Source organism: Oreochromis aureus, linkage group 14 (genome assembly GCF_013358895.1).
Source record: "Oreochromis aureus strain Israel breed Guangdong linkage group 14, ZZ_aureus, whole genome shotgun sequence".
NCBI classification, from domain to species: Eukaryota; Metazoa; Chordata; class Actinopteri; order Cichliformes; family Cichlidae; genus Oreochromis; species Oreochromis aureus.
Genome location: NC_052955.1, coordinates 12589526 through 12610869, shown reverse-complemented (window position 1 = coordinate 12610869; position 21344 = coordinate 12589526). Strand labels below are relative to the sequence as shown.

The following is a 21344-nucleotide window of genomic DNA, read 5'->3' as shown; positions in this document are numbered from 1 at the left end:
AACTTGTCAGCAGAGATGACGGAGGTGCAGACAGCCTGCAATTCATCTGTTTCCGCTGGGTTATTAACTCTACCTGCACAGCACAGCGGCTTCCGCTTTACACAACAGAGCGAAGGGCAGCTAAGGTGTGCGTCTAAGGGAAACTTTATACAATGATAGCAGCTGCAGATAAGGAGAGAATCTGTGCAATGACACCGGAACCTGTGGCAACCTTTTATGTGAGAGACACAACTGAGAGGCCTAATTAGAACAAAACGTCCCATTAATGAAACGTAACTACAGTAAACCAATTAACATTCCTATAGAGGCCTTTCCTGTGTCTCTCAGACCCAGCATTGAATTTTAAAAACCTTTTTGAACTTTATGATATTTTTATTGCCTCCTGTAATGCAACTAGGACATTTTTTTGTTATAGTCACACAGTGTTCTCCTGCAACCTACATTAGGATCATCACAGTAGTTTTCTGCATGGCTAAAGTCTCACTGAATTATAATGACTATAATGCTAATAAGGGCAATCCTGCATATTACTAATGATCAACCACATTGATACTACACTAAAGGATTATGTTTGACCAATAATTGGCCAAGTAGATTGTTGTAAACCATCATAGTCACAGTGGAGGTCAGCAGCTTGCTTTTTATTTATCTCTTATCTTCGTCAAAAGAGAAAGAGATGCAGTTTGAATCTGTTTTTAATGAAAGATATAAGAAGGACTCCTGAAGTCCCCACCCTTTAAACTGATCTGTGAGTCTATATTTGAAAAAAATAATAGTAAAAAAATAAAAATGTAATTCTTAGGCTCTAACTCTACATCTACATCTGAAACAATTAGATCATTAATTAATTAACAGAAATCTACTCAACACGTTTGGCACCAGATCATTGATTCTGGTGTCTCAAATAGGAATAAGTTCTATTTCATTTATAAATAATTTATTAATATTATATTTCTAAACTGCAGAGTGCCTCTTTTCAAAGATTTACCTGCATTTTTTTAAATTGTTTACAGGTTAGGGTTCACAGCTGGGGCACATTAGACCCCTCAGTCTCTGCAGTAATGATGTGGGACTATATGGCACCATATCAGCTTTAAACTTTTCATTTGTTGTCTTTATTTAAGCGTCGTCCTGTGATCAAAGAATCTCTCATCCAAGAAATGATATAATGAAGTGTTTGGGTTTAATAGCCTTTCGAAAAGTCTTAATTGCCGTAATGCGCCGTGCAGATATTTTTAAAGTCACAGATCATTTGCTCTGAATTAACAGCTACGGATAAATATTAATTCTCCTTTGAAGAACTGAAAATTCGAGACTCAGAAATCATTAACTGTGAAATGTTGCGAACTCATCTCCCCGCTTAATAAAGTATCCTATATTTTGAAAATTTATTCGCCTTCTTGTCATATCTCGGTATTTTTGACGTGTATCTTCTTCACGTCACTTTTATTAAAGTTTACATTTGATTTCAGTGTAGTTTGCTCTCCCTCATCATCATCATCATCATCGGGCTGCACCTGCCTCTGTGAGCGCGTTAGAGCTGCACGCAGGTAAATGCACCTTTATTAGCTATTTGTTGAATATTTGGAAGCAAAGGTGAAAAGGTGATCCCCCCACAAAATCCACTCTGCTCTTATCGATAATGACTGAAGGTTTGTTTAACTCCTGAGTGAATTGAAGGTTTATGAGTAAAATAAAACTGAGGCAATTTAGGGGTTAGGGATAGTTTGTAAAGTGGTGATGTGCGCAGATAAGACAAGTGCATTCTTTTTAAAGGGAGTCTTGTAACAAATTATATTTGCGTACCTTCACTACTTTATATCTTTATATCTTAAATTACAATCATTTGTTCCCTTCACGTAAAAAATATAGAGTGTGACTTCTGCATGCTTTGCTCGAGCTCGTCCTCGCGCTGTACCTGGCTGTGTGAGTGCGTCAGAGCTGCATGGTGACCCCCATGGGACGAGCACAGGTGAATATAACTTTATTAGCTATTGTTTTATTGCTTTAAGGTGAAGAGGTAAAGTCAATTGTGATCCCCAAAACGTCATTCTCCGCTTATCGGTATTGACTCAGGGTTTGTCTAACTCCTGAGTGAATTTAAGATTTATTAGTAAAATAAAACGGAGACAATTTAAGGTACATGGATAGTTTTGGAAAGGTTGATGTGCGTAGAAAAGACAAGTGCATGATTTTTAAAAGGAGGCAAATATATTTGCATATTGTCGCTACATTATATCTTAAACTTCATATAAATGTAAAATAAGTTATTGTAGCAACTCTGAAGCTGGAGACACATTTCACCTATCCACATGACCTCATATGTGGCAATAATTTCCAAAAATGTAAAAACAGATGGCTTATTAGAGGCTTTAACAATAAACAACATCTAATTTACAACAAAAAACACAAAAACAAACAAACAAACCAAAAAAAAGCCAGACACACAGAGAAAAAAAATTCCAACACACAAATGAAGTTAAATAGCCCAAAAAGTACTTGTACTGTACTAGCTGAACTCTGTCCCTAACTGTCTCAGTGCTTTTATGGAATAAAACTACTGATCCAGCGCAGCTGAATATGCGCAGCCCTTCTTAAAAGTCTTTATGGCATATACAACAGGGTCCAAAGTCCACGAAAGTTTTGCTGATAAGGGGGGCCAATAAAAGCAGCCGTGCAGCAGTGTAAACACGTCTGCCTCGGCGCAAAGCGGCCCTTATTCTGTGGATTTACATAAAAGCTCCCATCAGCCGGCCCACTCATTACCATGTTTTATATTCCCCCGCTCTCAGAAAGCATCATGGCAAAGTAGCTCCATCCCTCCCCTTCAACAGGGAAGTGAAGCAGCTTCTCGGAGCAGGTGTCAGCAGCCGAAAGCCAGAGAGAAAGAAAGGAACTTTATTCTGACTTTCTTTTTGGTCTTTTCCCCGCGATCCTCCCTTTCAACCCTCGGCTCCAGCGCGCACACAGCAGGCCTATGTGGTGTTTTTAATGTTCTTTAAAATGGTGTCGAAACTGACATCCTTGCAGCAGGAGCTCCTTAACGCCCTGCTGGACTCAGGAGTTACCAAAGATGATCTGATCCAGGCCTTAGACGACCTGGACCCCAGCCCACCGAACTTTGGAGTAAAACTGGAGAACTTGCCCATGTCGCCTCAGAGCGGCAAGATGAACGGAGGGGACGCAGATACGAAGCCCGTTTTCATCACTCTCACCAACGGCCACAGCAAGGGCAAGCTGTCCGGCGACGAGGGCTCCGAGGACGGGGACGACTACGACACCCCGCCGATACTAAAGGAGCTCCAATCGCTCAACACGGAGGAGGCCGCGGAGCAGAGGGCGGAGGTGGAGCGCATGTTGGCGTAAGTTCTCCTGACAAATTTCTCTCTTCAATAAGTTTATATTATTTTTTTGAAATTGTATTTTTTTTATGGCAGACGAGAAAAGCAAGACGAGAAGACAAGAAAGTGAAAATTTGCGCATATGCTCGCTTATTTTTATCCTTCTGAGCTCGCCTAATGTGCTCTTAATTTAGAAGTTTACGCCTTTTTAAAATCAGGTTTTTAACATGTTAAAAAAAATCATAATAATAATAGGCATTAATATCCCTAAAACACTTTTCAGGCTTTGTTTACAATTTTAAAATAACCCGCCACGATTAGGTTTTCACTTTCTGGTTACTAATTATCCACACGGATTATTATTTCTTTACCTTTGCAAAATATCAGCTGAACTTACTTCTATTTATTATTAACTATAGCTACTCCACCTCTTGACGATAAAAACGCCGGGCGCACGGACTCCACCAAAAGAAAGCAACGATACAACTTAAGTTATTATCATTATTATTATTATTATTATTATTATTATTATTATTATTATATTTAAATTAATTTGACTGTGAATGTTTTTTTTTTTTTTTTTCCGTTTCTTCCTCTGTCTGTAAACCCCTCTCACGGAAAAATAATATCCCATCACGAAGCCATTTCTTTCTAATTATCTCCGCTCAAACCACTCATCGTCGTAGAACTAATATTTGAGGCTCTATCATCCACTAACAGCACCGGAAGAATATCAAAACGAACCCACGTGTAGTTAAGTTATTATTAATTTTATTCTATAAATCATCAACTGAAAGATACACAGTGGCGTGTGATTAGAGTGAATGGAGATCTGGTTATTCATTGTCAAAAGTTATAAACTAACATCTCCCACTTAACCCGCAGACTTAGATGTAGGCCTCCACATTCTCCAAAACAAACAGACGTGAGCAGATTTGCAATAATTGCCGATGTCCGAGTGTCTGGGCCTGTTAATGTCTGATTGCACGGTAAGGCTCAATTTCCACTCGTCTTTGTTTTTTTTAAACATACGCGTTGACACCGCTGCAACAAAAATTAACCAGAATATAAAGGTATAGTTTTACCACGTAAGAACTTCTCTATTTTTAAACTTAAAATTTAAAGTTGAATTTATATATGATATAAATTCCATACAACTTATATATATATATATATTTTAAATCACTTAACTGAGTTTTCCTTAAGGTTAACTTTTAATTTTAGGGCCTAATATCTGACTGTAATCTAAGGTTTAATTATCATCTTAAGAAATTCTGCATTTTTAAATTTGTACAGACTACCCTGCTGTTTGTGGTATACTAAATTATGTCTTGTTTTATTTTTTTATTTTATACTTTGAGTAGATCAGATATTTAAAGTTAAGACAGCCTATGTAAAGTGTGTTTTATGGTTTTAATTTCGATTTTTACTCTTTCTATATTAAATCGAAGAGTTTAGGTAACAAATGCTGCTTAAATCTACTCTGAGCTGAACTAACCTTTGGAAATATTTACAGCTCACCGAGCGGGCTGGAATGATAAATGGGTTGTCTGTGTGGAGACTCTTTATCTTTACAAACCCCTTAAACTCCAGGCTTTGAAAACAGGGAAACTAAAAGGAGGGAACAAGTTCATGAGTAGTTGTTTCACTTTTGCATTTACTTTAAATGTGAACAAGCATCTTTTAAAACCATTTCCGTATCTGAAATGATACAATCTCACATGAACTAGTGATTTAATAGCATGACTTTTCCAGAACTCTTTATTTGAGCCTTAAAGTTTGAGTAAATGGTGGATTTTCTTTTCATAACTTTCCCCTGAACGCTGCACGTACTTGAGTGGTGGAATGAACCATGTTTTCTGCCCCTGTTGTTCTAACTGAACGCAGAGAGGATCCATGGCGTGCTGCCCGCATGATCAAAGGTTACATGCAGCAGCACAACATCCCCCAACGCGAGGTGGTGGACATCACGGGGCTGAACCAGTCTCACCTTTCCCAGCACCTCAACAAAGGCACGCCCATGAAAACACAGAAGCGAGCGGCCCTTTACACCTGGTATGTCAGGAAACAGCGGGAAATTCTACGACGTAAGTTAATATTTGAGTTTCTCACAGCTTGGCCACAGCCTGAAATGTTTAGCTGATTAGATTGAAATTTTTCATTATGCATCAAAAGTGAAAATGCATCTAATTTATACATTCAAAGTGCCAAACTTTGTATAAGAAAACATTTTGATATCAGCGTTATTGAACATGCCTCTTCTTATTTTGCAGAGTTCAACCAGGCAGCTCATGGTCCTGGCAGCAGTATGGCTGACAAAGGAAATCCAGATCAGGGTTATTATTTTGCAGAGTTCAATCCATCCGGTCAGGGCATGGGTCAGCCCGGCGAAGAGGTGGGCATCGAACCCTCCTGTAAGAAAATGAGGCGCAACCGCTTCAAATGGGGGCCTGCGTCCCAGCAAATCCTGTACCAAGCCTACGAGCGGCAGAAAAACCCCAGCAAGGAGGAGCGGGAGGCTTTGGTGGAGGAGTGTAACAGGTAGACACACACGAGGCCAGTTTTGGCACAAAAATGCTGCCCGTGGGGCACTACCACCACATTCTCACCTGGTGTTGTTCCCTGCAGAGCTGAGTGTCTTCAGAGAGGTGTCTCCCCCTCCAAAGCTCAAGGCCTCGGCTCAAATCTGGTCACAGAAGTGCGAGTCTACAACTGGTTCGCCAACCGACGTAAAGAGGAAGCCTTCAGGCAGAAGTTGGCCATGGATGCAATCACTGCTCCGAGCCACGGCATCAACCCTCTGCTGTCACACGGCTCACCACATCATCCCCAGGCCAGCGCTTCACCTCCAAGTAAGATGTCAAGTGGTGTTGCTTTGCAAGCGGTTCAGCAGATTATACGTGCTAACATCAGCCTATGGGAGACTTTAAAGGTGACGGTGGCGCAAAAGGTGCATGATTTCATTTTCTTTGGTGTAAAACTACTGTAAGGAAAGCACAGAGGCTCACAGCTGATGTGATCAGAGAGGCAGAGAAAGACAGGACAAGTGATCAATGAGCGTGAGTGAGTGAGCTGAGCGAGTGGTATTGTTATTCTGATCTTTGAAAACACTGAGAACAATCCACATTGTACCTGCAATCTCCACTCCAAAGTCAGCATGGAGAGGCATGACACAAAGGGCAGCAACCCCGTGACAGACCAGGGTCAGGCCAGGGTCAGGGAAGGGGGAACAGACATCACCTCGACGTAACACCTTCATTTCCACATTTCCTCCTTCCATCGAGGTTTCTAAGGACTCGCAGAGTTGCCAAAACAAGGAGAAGGCTGTGGACTGTTGCTCTGACCATTTCACCTTGCCTTGATGTTTGCATTCAAACTAATTAGTATTGACTGAGTTTACCTAGCGTATACTACATAAAAACAAAGCAGATAGGGCTCACAGAGCATTATCCCCATGCCATCACTCACCCTCCATAAATCTGTGTGTTCAGAGATTCACTCAGAGCCCATTGTTATCCTCTTGTGTTCGAACACGAGTCCAGCTTTGAAGGGGAAACTAATGGTTTGCTTTGTCTTGCTCTTTTACCTTTCCATAAACTGGTCCCACTTGTGGATTGTCTATTTGCTGAAAGGTTTTTTGTCTCCTTGTTCTTGTTGAGAACATCTGAGCCGGCCTGGATATCAGGACGCAAAGAAAGAAGGTTTGGTGCATGGCGGAAAGCACTTTGTTTCACCAAAATCTCTCCGCTGGCTGCTTACAAGGTGTCCTGCTGGCATCATGCCGACAGCATCAGCTGTTTTTCAGTGTCATCCCCTGACCTGACAATAATATCCCAGCAGGGCACCTCATTGCGTTGCTAGGGCACGGCCTGTATTATGCATGCTTAATGGACAATTAAAATCCTTTGCTGCTACATCTCCCAGGCCTTTGATAAGGGGCTCCTCTGATTCTACTCTCTATACTCTGCTCCAGCAGGAGGTCCCATTGTCTGTGGTGTATTAGAAGACTGCAGTCACTGTAACCTAGGTTCATTTATCTCTGCTGGGCCTGGAGGAGGACTGAATTTAAAGCCCCCCCTCCTCACCTTCATGGACATTAGTATAGTTGCTGAGGCTGGTCGCAGACTTGGAGCAGCAGGAGCTGTCCACTGTGGTATTGGCTCTTTTCTGGCCAGACAGGACTGATGACCCCTTCTTCGCCTATAGAGAAAGCTGGTAACCCCCCCCTTAAACTGCCGCCACACCTTCAGTCTTACAAGGGAGGTCACTTCTGGGTCATTTCAAAGGACCTCCTCTTAGTCAGGGAGTTTTTATTGATTTTGCTTTGGTTCGCTGATCAGTTGGTCACAACTGGATAGACAGTCAAACAGTGTGACGTGCAGTTTTGGTGGTGACCTTTTTAGGAAATGAAACTTATCTTTCAAGCAGGTTGCTTACAGTATTTTATAGCAGTCGTCTGTGTTGTCCCGTGTAATAATAATATTCATCCACTGATGTTTACTGAACTTATCAAAAGCATCTCATTTAGCAGTTATCCTTTAAAGTAGAAGCTCCTCAAACAAATTTATAGGTATCATTAACATGGTATGGTTATCAATCAGCATTTTCTTGGCCAAAGAAAAAATAAAAATGAAAGAAAATCATTGAAAAATCATAATTTTTGTATAAAGTTCTGTTTACAAGTTTTACAAGATGATTTTTTAAAGCTGAGGCTGAATCTACAAAATCCTGATGTCTTCTGTATACCCTTTCACAATGAAGCTAAAGTAACAGTGAGCTACTATTAGTTTCATCAACAAAACTGGGATTTTTCAGCATGAAAGTTACTTTTACTCGTTATGCAAAAAGTAATTTTTACCAGCAGGAGCAGTCAGTATCTGCATAGCTCCACCAAGGCTTAAAATTCCCTCCACAAACTGAGTTCCTGGATCCAGAACGATATCTGGATTGTATTAGATTGTAATATATTCTAAAGACGCTCAAAAATGGTGGCTTTAAATTGTTCTATTTTACTTTGATAGGAATATGTAAAAGCAATCTTACATAAATTCAGATTTCGATGGACAAAAGCGAATCACGTGTACGTTAGTCCAAGCTGCTAAAACATTCATGTCATTTATTGAGTTATTCTGCTAACAAGCAGACAAACAAATTGGACCAATCACATAACCTGGTTTGTGAAGATAATGTTTGTCTTTTTCTTAAGCAGGAATCTGAATAGACAACTTTTGCTTGTGATGGAGTGTTTTAGATTGATGGTAATTTGACAGCTGAAGTCGTCATGAAACTAAATCGCGCTGTGTAAGCTGAACTGTGTCGTTCTGCACGTTACCAAACTAGCAAACTCAGAAGTTCCAGATCAGATACAGTAGCATCCGTGGGTTGTGCTGCTTTCTGTAACCTCAGGCTAGCTTAAAACAGGGACGCACACACAGAGAAGGAATGGCCTAGCTCTGCACTTTCCAGTGCTCCCAGAGTGCTACAAAGAGGAGACTGGCTACGTCCTGCAGAGACCCAGGAGGTCTGTCATATTCAGCGGCACTACAATGAGCACTGCCTGGGGTTGGGGAGGCAGGCTTTGATATTACATGGGTCACACAGGGAGCTAGAGGTTTTTAAACCTGCTGAAGGTCCATGCTACCACTCCCATCCTGAAGTTCTCGCCCTCCCCCTGCTCTCAAAGAGCAAGTTGCAGTTTTTTTTTCTTGACTGTGCCATCAAAAAGACTAGAAACCCTAGTTTCTAACTTTAGTTTGTGGAAGTCTGAGCTTCCCTGCAGCTTAAATTACTGCAGAAGCCAAAGAAACAAAACTCTCCTGAATAGCATCCTTTAAGAGGTGGCCCAGCTCCGAGATAACTGACTTTTTATGAGTCCTCCTCTATTGTGTGGCAATGGGGGTCATGAGTCCAATGGAGTGCTTTATTGTTCTGTGGCAGTGTTTACAAGGCACGGCGGGGTGTTGTGGGGTTGATAGTATGTTGCAGGACACAATATGATGTCTGTTGGCTGTACAAAATGGAGGACAGGTACTTTAGAGGATGAAATATGACAGCAGCTTTGAAGTAGCTGCATTTTAACTATCCGTATTCAAAGCAATAGCTCAGCATTATCAGATGTGCTTGCATGGAATATGTTTGCTTTACTGGCGATAGTTAAATGAAAAGATTGCTATTACTCGCATATCTCTTAAATGAGAAGCTTAACAAGAGTTCGTTTTTTAAAAGACATACTTGGAGCAGGAATGAAAAACTTTAAAATCAGCATCTAGAAGATCTGGAAGCTCACCCAGTAACAGGTTATCAGATTTCCTAAACCTGTACAAAGACAGATTTGGGCAGAAATGGCATCTCATGCAAGATTGTTATGGTTACAGCTGTAGATGCATTGATGAAGATGGTGCTGTAAACTACAGAGATTTCATGATTAGTGGTTTTGGCAAAATCTCATTTGAAGCAAACTAAACTATACGATTTGCACAGCAACACCTAGAAATCGATGTCCCTCTCATTGCTCACCTATTGTGTCAAAGCCTCTCCCTCTTTTTATCTCGAAATGTGTGCATATCAATACTTCCGACTTCTGCAGGGCGTTCCGGCTGTCACACCTGGGTCAGGGACGTGGGACTTGGGGAAGATGATGTTGATCTTAGTGCAAACAGAGTCTGTCTCTGGACTGTCACTGAGGGAGGGAGGCACTGTGTGACAGTGCGAGGTTGAGACCACAGGATAAGAATGTGTTTGGCATTGCTTGTAATTGTGTAATGTTTACTCTGTTGATATCAGAGGGAGGCCTGCATCAGCAAACATACATTTGATTGTCAGTTGGGAGGTGGAGCATTCCTATGGGCCTCCAGTGAGAGACAGAAAGTAGTCTAGACAGGGGATTAAGTGATGTCATTAAATTTATTCTCATCAATTCACTGTGAATCTCTTTAAACTGTTTGAAATATAATAAAAACTTGAAAGTTTGGAATGTGGACTGTAACTAGGCTCCCAGTTTTATAAGACACTTATTACTCTCATTTCAGTTCCATTTTTATTTACTCTATGGCAGTTTCTTAGTATGATTACCAGTTGAAAAAATTTCATTATTTATCATTCTGAGTTTGCATGCTGGGCTTTGGACTAGAGCCTCTCATACAAGCTGTTTTAGTCTCATCTCCTTTAGGCCAGCCTCCAACTTTCTTGTGATTGGCTGCCACTTGCAAACAGAAGGATACATCTGCAATAGGGGGATTTGAGAAGACTGGCTTAACTAATCTGACTAATCTTAACTAAGTAATGGATTATCAGAGACTGAAACAGACACCCAATAGAAATGGCTAAATTATTGAAATGGAATTTTGAAAACAAAACAAAAGAAAACAAACAAAAACAAAAACAACAAATCAACACAATGGCTAGTAATTGAAAATGTTAGCTAGTGGTATAAATAAGCAAATTAATATTTAACTAAAACGTCTCAATAAAAAGCTTGTATATAGTTAACTAAAAATATAAATAAAAAATTGGATATCTTGATTGAATCTGCAGATTGTTCATTAGATAATAGTTTGGGTAAATAAACAAGAAGGTTTTAGCTGATAGAATAGATAAACAAAAATGTTAACTAATGATTACTAATTGGTTAATTGACAGCAGAGATGAATAAATAGAAATATTAGGTAAAACTGATGATAAGGAAATTTTAATGTTTAGCTAATATATATAAAAGGGGGATATAAAGGATTAACAGTACAGGTAACAGTTTAAATTGCTAGCTAAAATTATGCTGTAGGTAAACAAATAAAATAATTAAGTAATAGTATTGATAAATAAAGCCCCAGTATTGAGTACCCAAGTTAAATAGATAGCACAAACACAAAACTTCAAAGAAAAAGCTGGAAAAGAAAAAGAAAAAAGAAAAAGTCTATTTAGTATTGACATGCTAATATTTCCGCCATTTGGCCTTAAATTCATGCTAGTGCTGCCTATTACACTAGAGTTATATGATTTAGGTTTAGCACCATGCATAAATGTGCTGAATCTGTGCTGCTCGTATTTAGCGAGTGAAACAAATAAAACGCTTAGGTGGAATCACATAACAGAAAGTTTAAATAGCTAGCAAAAATACAAATAAAATTTGGATACTTTGGGTTGAAAGTACAGATAACAGCTGAAATTGTTAGCTAATAGCACAGATAAACAAATTAAAATAACAATTTAAGTATCTGGTAACAAATATTAATAACATTGGAATATTATTTGTTTAAAGTACAGCTAGCAGTTAAAATTATTAAAATTGTTAAAAGTAGATAAAATAGTTGGATAATAATATAGATCAAACTCTAGTTTTGAGTACCTAAAGGCATCTAAATAGCACTAATAGCACAAAACTTTAGATAAATAGCTGACAAATCTTTATTTTAGCAATTTATTTTTGCTATGCCATTAAAAATGCTAATGTTTTGGCTTTGCAACCATCATTACAGTTTTATACTAGTGTTACTAATTATGGATTTTGATTTAGCACCATTTACTGAGAAGGCACATCCTCTTCAAAGACTGAAACAAATAAGATTCTTGGCTGGAAATACACAATGAAGAAGTTTAAATATCTAGGTAAAAATGTGAATAAAAACAGGTATTTTTGTACAAAGTACAAAAAAGTACAGATAACAATTGAAATTACTGGATAATAGTATAGATAAACAAATAAAAATGTTAGTTAGAAATAGATTGCTGATATATTGCTAGCTACAAATATGAATAAAAATGGGATTAGTAACAGTCTGGCTAACAGTTGGTAGCTAAATACACTGGAATAAAAGCTGAAGATATTTAATATATTAGCTAAAACATCGAAAAACCCTTTTAATAAGGTCCTAAACATAATGCATAACTATTAAGTGAAACAGTAGCCTAAAGTAGTGGAGGAAAGGTTAAAGTAATGTTAACATTAGAGTCTAAATGATATACTTTTGAGACAATTCATTAAGTACAGCTGCCATTACTCTTAATCACAGTTATTAAAATACCTTGGGCCAAATATAATGCTCTATACGGTGAAAAATAAAAAACACTAGCTACAACCTTTGTTTAAACTGAATATCTTTTCGTAACCCTGACGTAACACGAACATCATTGGTAATGTTTGTATGCTGGTCACAGAGTCTGATGGGAGTCCTGCTTATGTGAGTGCATGTACACAGTGAATGGCCTTGGCTAAGCTGCTCAGATAGCAGCAGTGGACGGGTCACTGTCTTTGTTTGCTCAGTCCTCCCCTATCCGAGTCAAAGAGCAGGTGAGTGTGGTGGGTTGGAGTGACAGCGTCACTGCTCAGCACAGATGAGCCAATGCTCTTCACTGCCCTATATACCTGCAATAGTTGCAGCACACAGCGGCCGTGAGCCAAGACAAGTTAAGTTAACCTGCTCTCTCTCTGGTTCTCTCTCTCTCTCTCTGGTTCTCTCTCTCTCGCAGTGAGATACGGGCAAGTTCCCAGTGAGGTCACCTCCTCCTCGGCCATCAGTCACCACAGTAGCAACGCGATGGCGACCAGCCAGTCAGTGCTCCAGCAGGTGTCTCCGGGAGGACTGGACCACAGCCACAGTCTGCTGTCACCCGACGCCAAGATGGTGAGTGAACACACCTGGGCCCTGCTGGCCTCAGATTAGATAAGAACCTGCCTGCGTTTAGCATAAACGTACAAAGTAGGTTCCTGAACCTCCTCTCCCATGGACGTGCTGGCAAGAGCCAACAATTAGCACATTGTCCTGCTGTGTTTGGAAGGTGGAGCCACGGTGGCAGCCTGTGGCTGTACTAGCAGGCAGCCATCACCAAAGTGCACCAGGCATGTTCATCTCTCAGCCAATAAACCTGACAAAGGAACATTCTGTTCCTATTGATTAAATGCCTCACAAAGAGGAGCCAAAGGTGGAGTCTTGCTTGTTCTGCCATAGCAATGACGCCAACATTTGATCATGCCCGATACTTTTTTTCTGCATCTACTTCTCCCCTTTTCCCTAGTCCAATATTTGATCAGTGACCAGGAAACTTGTGCATACTATCATAGCGTCTGTACAAGTACTTTTGAAAAATGTGCAATGTGCTAATGTCAAAATACAGCATTATTCAAATCACCATGAATTACAGTATCCATGCGTTTGAACTGTTTATTTTGTTTGGAAACTGGGAAAATATTAGCCATGCAGCACAGTTTACCTCTGCCCTGCATTATGTGAAATGAGGGCAGGCATTGTAGTGTGCGTCAGGTCAGAGCTGTCAGTTGTTTTATGCAGATGTGAGTCGGGCCAAGTTCTCCTCTGTGGGTAGGAGGCTGTAGTCAAATAAACGCAGCCCCACTGAGGGGGAGGATCCAGATAAAGATTACTGTAAATGTTGGGTGAAGCATTTGTATGAAGCCACAAGCGCGGAGAATGTGCAACGCCAACTCACGCAGCCTTCTCTGCGACATTTTATTATGATTTTTTTTTCCTTGGAATTTTTTTTCTTTATCAGTATGTGCTTGTGTGTGACGGGAATTACGCAACTGTGGTGTCGTACAAAAGAATCCGAACTGAGTCAACATTTATGTCTGTTGTTTGTCTAACTGCCAACATCTCTTTCACTTTGAACATGAATTTATGTGAATTTACATAGCCAGTACTCTGATAACTCTGAGTGTAGTACTCAGCTAAAAACAAATAGTACCGCTATAAAACTGTACTGTAATTTTATTTCCATGATCTCTTTACAGATTTCAGGTTCAGGTGGAGGACTTCCTCCGGTCAGCACACTCACAAACATCCACAGTTCCCATCACAGCCATCAGCAGACGCAGAACCTCATCATGCCTCTGTCTGGAGTCATGGCCATAGCACAAAGTATGTCTAGCATACATCAATACAAATTTTCGCTTGTTCTAAAGGCACGTGGTGACTGACATCTTACTTGGGTGTCACCAGGTTTAAACACATCGCAGTCTCAGACGGTGCCGGTGATCAACAGCGTGGCGGGAAGTCTTGCAGCGCTCCAGCCGGTGCAGTTTTCCCAACAGCTCCACAGCCCTCATCAGCAGAGCCTGATGCAGCAGAGTCCGAGCCACATGAGCCAGCAGCCGTTCATGGCCTCCGTCACACACTCACACAGTCAGTAACACATTTTGATTGTTGTTGTCAGTCCAGTAGGCACTAGTATTCATTTTTAACAAGTCTTTGGAGGTTCCTAACATTAGCTTTTAGGCCTTGTGTTAAAACAAACCACAACTTCTAACCAGACAGTTTTAATGTGTTTATTTAGACATAAAAAAAACTTTGATGTGATTTGAAGCTTTAATGGGGAGGAGCTCAGAGTAATCCAGCCTAAAACAACACCACATCAGCCACCATGCTTCCATCTGGTCTGATTTCCCCCTCAAAGTCAGTTTTTGTGGTTTAAAGCAAAGAGTTCCCACCCTGACTCTTAATAACTAAAGCACAAATGAAAGTGGAGGAAGATAGTTTGTAAATGTTGCTGAATATAATATTACACACCAGGGATGCAGCTTCCTCTCTGCAGCTGTAGATCAGCTCTTAACCTCAATAAATATTTTCTTGTCGCTGTTATGGAAGTGTAATAATCTATTCTGTCTCCCTTTTCAGTGTATCCACACAAACAAGAACCCCCGCAATATTCCCACCCGTCACGTTTCTCCTCAGCCATGGTGGTCACAGACGCCAACAGCCCCCTCAGCTCCATATCCTCGAGCAAGACGGTGAGACTTTAACCCCGTGCCACAAACAGCTACAGTTAGACGCACCTTCTGACTGCTTCCCCTACCCGCCGATGATGATTTCAGTTCGAGTAATTACGGGGACATTTGCATGAGAATCACCGTTCAATTTGCATTTTACACTGTAATTCTTTGCAACTGTCGTGTTTCCCTGCTGATGCGCAAAAAAAAAGAAAAATCCTTCTCACCTTACTCTGACTGAGAGAAACAGCACCATCAAAGCTCGCTGCAACAGCAGGAACTAGATCACAGCAGGGAGAAGTGTGTGTGTTATGACGGTGTGCTGACTTGTTTGATTCCTGTCACATTAGGACGCTCCTGTAAACAAGATGGTGCAACTTGGGGGTCTCTCCTGGGTAAATACAATTTTATTAGTTCAGTCACACAGTTTACATGAGTGAAATTATCAAACTCAAACACACATCTAATCACTTAGGACAGTTGTGGCTGTGCACGCTGATCCCTTTGCTTTCTGTTTACGGCTGATGTTCAAACGCTTTCATTAGGAGAGACGGATGTATGGATAGGACACTCCTCAGAATTCCTATTTCCTCTTAAACAGCTGTCTAATCAATCACATGTTCCCTCAGCCTGAACGCCTCTTGATTAATGCTCCCTATTTTCACTTTCCTCTACCCAACGAGACTTACCTCTGCGATCAGGAAATGAGACCTGTTAATCAAAGTTCTCAACCCCTGTGTCCTGCGGCTTTCCTCCATGCTACAGTGAGGCTGGAGATGAGATGGGCCGGGTGAGGGGGCGGCGGCTTTTTTTTTCTCCTTTTTTTTTTTCTAATTACATCTCTTCCTCTTTCCTACTTCTCCCTGCTCTCGGTGATCGCTCTAGCCTGAAATGTTGTCCACGGTGCTTTCACACACTCAATTTCCCACGCTGAGACAGAGTGATCGTACCGTGAGCTGCTACTGCCAGACTGATGGCTGCAGGGGAGGATAGCTGAGAACGCTGTGTATCCTGTGAGCAGCAAATAACAAAAACTCCTCTAACTTATGTGTTACTGCCTCCTTAAAACTGACTAAAAATAGATGTTGTCACCTGTAGTCGTAGGTCCTTTATTTAACTAAAAGCACTAAAACCATAATGTAAAAATGGTTCCAGAGGGCTTGCTCAAACATTTTTATTACCTAATATGCACAACCTATATGGAGATCCCTTTTGTCGGTGAAACCATCTGTAATATTTTAGTTTTTGTGAGTTGAACACAACATATTAGCCAAGAAAAAAGATATGTATTCTTTATTAATGATATCATGGATCTGTATGCTCAGATTATTGTTATTGTTTGATAGGGATTTATCTATTTATGGTCTGAATTAATACATTAATCATGTAGCCAAATGCAGTTTTATTAGACTGCATCAAATGGACAAAATATTTAATTTTATATAAGAATTTTGTGAAAATTCACGTCTTGATATCCTTTGCTTTTTTTCTCTACCAGATTATAGCAGGTTATTTTTGTAAAAATGAGGCTGTAGCTGTACTTTGTCATAATATTGATAACATATCAATGCATTTTTGGGTAAAATGTTAACCATAAAGGAAGGGAAGTATAAAATAGCATAAAATTACAGACACAGTGCACATATACTGGGTTATTTTACACCACTTCTTTTTTATTTAGTGACCTGTTAGCTCCAAAGCTTTCCGAGGTATTTTCTTATCAGGACTTTATTTGGATGGGTTTGCCTTCTTGTCGTGACACCAGCATGCTCAGGCTTTATAACACTTGCTGTTTACCAACCTTTCATTATACCTGAGTCTGCTTCGAACTCGCCTCTGCTCAGAGAGCCGCCGTCTAATGACTCAGGTCTTGGCTGCGTGTCAGCTTTATCAGGTGACGCTGTTTGCTGGCCGGGGGGTCACACCGGGGTCAGCTGCCTCCACCCCTGGAGAGGCAGGTGAAAAATAAATTCCACAAACAGTCTAGAGAGCGTTTCAATGGAAACGGCTTTTCAGAGTTAGGAGAAGAGGGATGAGGAATGTATTTGGTCAGGTGTGGCACATCAAGGTGGATGGCTGCAGGAAGTATTCACTGAAGTAAAAGTAGAAATGTGACACTGCACAAGTAAAAGTCTTGCATTTTCAGTCTTAGCTGATAAAAGAAATTTGTTCAATTGATTGATCTGTATTTTGAAGATCCAGTAAAGGCTAAGCTAACTGGGCAAAGTTGTCTTAATTGATTACTGATGTCAACGTATGCGAGAAACCATTCCGCCTTAAAAATTTGCTGGCAGCTGCTGCTAACCTTTGAACGTTGCAGTGAATTCAGTATTTTTAGCACTTCAGCCAGTAGTTTTTGAAACAGACACAAGATTAAAAGTGAAGTAAAACCAGCCCAGATGATGATGATAACGTGACAGTTGCTCTTTCTCAGTCATTCACATGAATTAAATAGTTGATAGCCTTTATTTACCTCAGCTGCTAAAGGTAACTGGCCTTGTCCTCTGTTTGATCAGGATAACCGGTCACGAGTACCGCTGCTCCTCTCCCCTCTTGCTGAAATTGCCGTAGAATGCTCTTTTAATAACACGTCTGCTTTAAATTAACAGCCATCAGCTCTCTTTTTGTTTTGTTTTTTTAAGAATTAAGCCCTCATTTCTTGAAAAGGCTTTTATTTTGAAATGTGAAGGAAAGTTTGTGAAGAAATATGAATACTGACCCTCTGACAGCTGGTTACTTATTCGGGTGGTATTCTACATAGCAGAGAATAAGTGAAGGACAAACCATCGCACAGGAGAGAGAGAAGATCAGCAGCTCATGGTACTGGTCAGATTGGAGCCGAGGCTGGAGATAGAGTTGATTTTATGAAGCGTTTCTGCTCTTTGACAAATAGCAGTACACTGCTGTTCCTTAGGTTTGTAAGGAATGAAGCCCTGGCTGATTGAATCCATGTTTTTGATAGACTGCATGGCTTTGAATGCTTTTTTGGCTCACAATTTGCTTCATATATTTTGTAGCACATGAAAAACACCATATCTGCATGTTAACAAGGTTAAGAACTGAAAATCTACACCTGAGGGTGCCAACGTGCTAAAGATGTCTTTCCACTGCCCCCAAATGACTAAAATATCATCTATGGCAGCTTTGTCATTGACTGGTTTTGTTCTATCATTATAATTTGGTATTTGTGGTCACTTCATTATGCTGGGGTATAATATAAAATAAATGCACATTTATTCTATATATTTGAGACATCAGGTACATGAAATGTTCCCTTTATCAGGGAGATCCGTGCCGTCTAATTCAACCACGATCGTGCTTCTTTCATTTTTTTAAGCTTATCCATAATCAGCCATTCACCCCATTAACATATAGAAAAGGGTCAGAATGACAGGAATTCACTGTAGTCCATCATCACAGTTGTGTGTCTGTATATGTAAATTACTGGACAGATTGTATTTATTGTTTTATGAAACACAGCCTTGCTTCGTCTGACATTTCTCTCCTCCTCCTCCTCCACAGTGTCCTCTTCAAGCTTGGTGAGAGCGTCCACCTGACTTCCTCGGTGCCCGGCAACCAGAGCGCATTTTTCCACCCTCTCATCGCGGTGACCATGACAACTCCTAATAACCCGCAACAGCGTGCCGGATGATGAGTCAGTCAACAGACGCAGAGGAGTGACGACGGCGGGCACGGCGGTGGAAATGAGAAATGGGGACAGTGGAAAAAAAACAAACAAAAAAACCCCCCCAACTCACCTGCACCTGAAAGGGAGGAGCCTGGATTTCCCTCTGTGGCACACAAATGATCAACAAGGATGTATGATTTTAACCAAATCTTTTGAAAACAGTGTTCAGTTTTCCATCCTCCCGTCTCTCTCTCTCTTTTTTTTTTTAACAATTTGCAGTCATCCTCTGTTGTGACATTACCAAGGAACAAAAATCGGGCACTAAAAACTGCTCACAAACCAGACTGAAGGCTCTGCGATGACTTTAACTGTGATCTAAGGTGTGGAAATACAAAGTCACGCTGGCACTAAGGGACAGAGACACTGATCTGCTTGTGTGCAGGCCGAGGTAGGACTGGGCTGAAAGCCTTGCACGTGAGCAGACTACGTGACAATCACAATAACCTTTATTGATCTTGCATTTGACATTCTAAAAGAGTCTTCCATGTTATTCTTTCACACTCGGTTTACTGTACTAGCAGTAGTGCAAAGGATGAATGCCTGTTCGTCATTCCCAGTTGTTCAGTGTGTATACTGTGATTGAAAAAGACTTTGACAATCTTGAAAGGACTATGCAATGCGTCTGTAGGTGTATGCAATGCTTTGTATAACTGGATTCTGCACAAAACTCCACACACTTGTACACTATCAGTGAAATCACCAACAGCTGTTGTTGTTAAAGCTGCCTGTAAATAAAAGAAAAGCACATGGGTGTAAGAGTGACAAAATATGCCAAAGGATAAGAGCTTTGATTGCAGCTGCGTGTCTCATAAGCTACTTGGCCATATTTGTAATCTTGGCCTTGCCTCAGTCGTCGAGGGGAGGACTGAGTCACTGACTCTAAATGTGTCCCTTCCCCTTCAGGAAACCTCTGACTGTTGTTTGCACATAGATTCAGGTGAATTTCAGGAATGGGACCCGCCCTCCCTTTATCTCTCCCACGTCCTTCTTCAATCCGAAATAGTACAAATATTGTTGATAACTCCTCATCATAAAATATATATCGCAGGATCTCCCCCTCCCCTTGAGTAGAATGATAATAATGTCAAGTATTCAGAAACAAAACAAACATAAAAGTCGGACAATGTTGTGACAGGAACGGCTCTAATCATTGCAGGATTCCAGAAAGGCTGAGAAATGTCGGGGAGAGGAGCAGCTGCTGTGGGTACAGACGCCCACGCTAACAGTATTAAGGTGTGTTCAGAGAGATACCAAAGTGGGGTTCACGCAAGTTTGATATCCCTCCCTCCAGCATCCTTCTTTCCCCCTCTCTCATAGGTGGATACCTCTGTGTCACCTCTTACTCAGTCATACCATTTATTTTGTGTGCCAAAATTCCAAAATCTTGCTTTTGCTCTCTGTCTGAACACACGGTCGCAGGCTCATTAGCTGGACGATAGTGATACCAAATTTAGCACCAACCGTGAGTTTTCTTCTCACTTTAAGAACCCGTGAGACAAAAAAGGCATTTATGCAAACACAGCTGGCATGTAAGACATGTGGCAGATCCAGTCTCCTGTTCAATATTAGGTCATAATATTGTTATTATTATGTCATTGGTTTGTGACTGTTATAGGCATATTTACTGCCGTCTGATCAGAAGGCACTCGTACTTGTGTGACAGGACATGATTTTCTTTTCCTCCTAATGTATTATTTTTGTATAAAATCGAAATCAATCTTAAATCATTATTTATACTTTGTGAGAAAATATTGGTATTTCAAGTAAAATGTGTTCTTTTTTTCAAACTGACCATGTGTTTGTCGTCATTTTGATTCACAGAGCTCAACAATGACACATCTATCATTTATAATCATCCATCCACCCACACTGTAACCACCCTGCCCGTTACTGTGCTAAAACTGAGCTGTAAAAGAAATGCAGCGGAGTAAAAACTACGGCGTTTAAAGTAATATGAAATTTGAAATGGGTTTCTGCCCATTCAGATGAAAAAGTGTTTTAGTGTAAGTACTGTCAGTTTATGACCCCAACAAAGATGTAGTCGTGTTGCAGTGTCATAAATCAGCCGCTTTGAAGTTCAGAGATCTAAAGTGCACGTTACGCTTCCAGCAACGAGGTCGCTGAACCCTGTTGATAGCACAAATCATTTCAGACTTTACATCTTACTGACACTGAGCACACTCCAAATATAGTGGCATTACAGTTTTTGCAGAGACATCAAATCGTGGTTATTTAGGTCAGGATAGTATGATATATAGGTCAGTGCATTGCTTGAACTTTAATTTATTGTACAAGACGCTTCTATAGCTGTTATATTGCAGGGAGCATTTTGCTAGCATGCCTTGAGTTCACTTGTCTCCTGAAAGGGAACGATCACAGCAAAGTTCAGGGCAATCACCTTTATCCTGGGATGGAATTGGACCATTAAATAGTTTAATATGGATAAAAATGATGTGAATTACACTAGTGCAAAAAGTAGTCTGTCATAATTTTATTAAAAACAGGAAAACATTCATATATTCTGTATTCATCACATGCAAAGGTAAATATTTCCAGCCTTTTTGTTTTAATTTTGCTGATTGTGACTTATAGCTCATGAAAA

General features: G+C 40.4%; 1 protein-coding gene across 2 annotated transcripts; it reads left to right on the top strand.

The window, feature by feature from the left end:
- Positions 1-2714: 2714 nt before the first annotated feature.
- Positions 2715-20533, top strand: hnf1ba (HNF1 homeobox Ba). Of its 2 annotated transcripts, XM_031731687.2 has the most exons (10): positions 2715-3362; positions 5229-5428; positions 5615-5882; positions 5970-6193; positions 12804-12958; positions 14080-14206; positions 14288-14470; positions 14963-15075; positions 15405-15449; positions 18577-20533. In XM_031731687.2, exons 1-10 carry the CDS (start codon positions 2992-2994, stop codon positions 18595-18597), a joined length of 1707 nt encoding a protein of 568 aa, XP_031587547.1. In that variant the 5' UTR covers positions 2715-2991; the 3' UTR covers positions 18598-20533. The 2 variants fall into 2 exon arrangements, with proteins under 2 accessions (XP_031587547.1, XP_031587548.1); XM_031731688.2 differs by lacking the exon at positions 15405-15449.
- Positions 20534-21344: the final 811 nt, after the last annotated feature.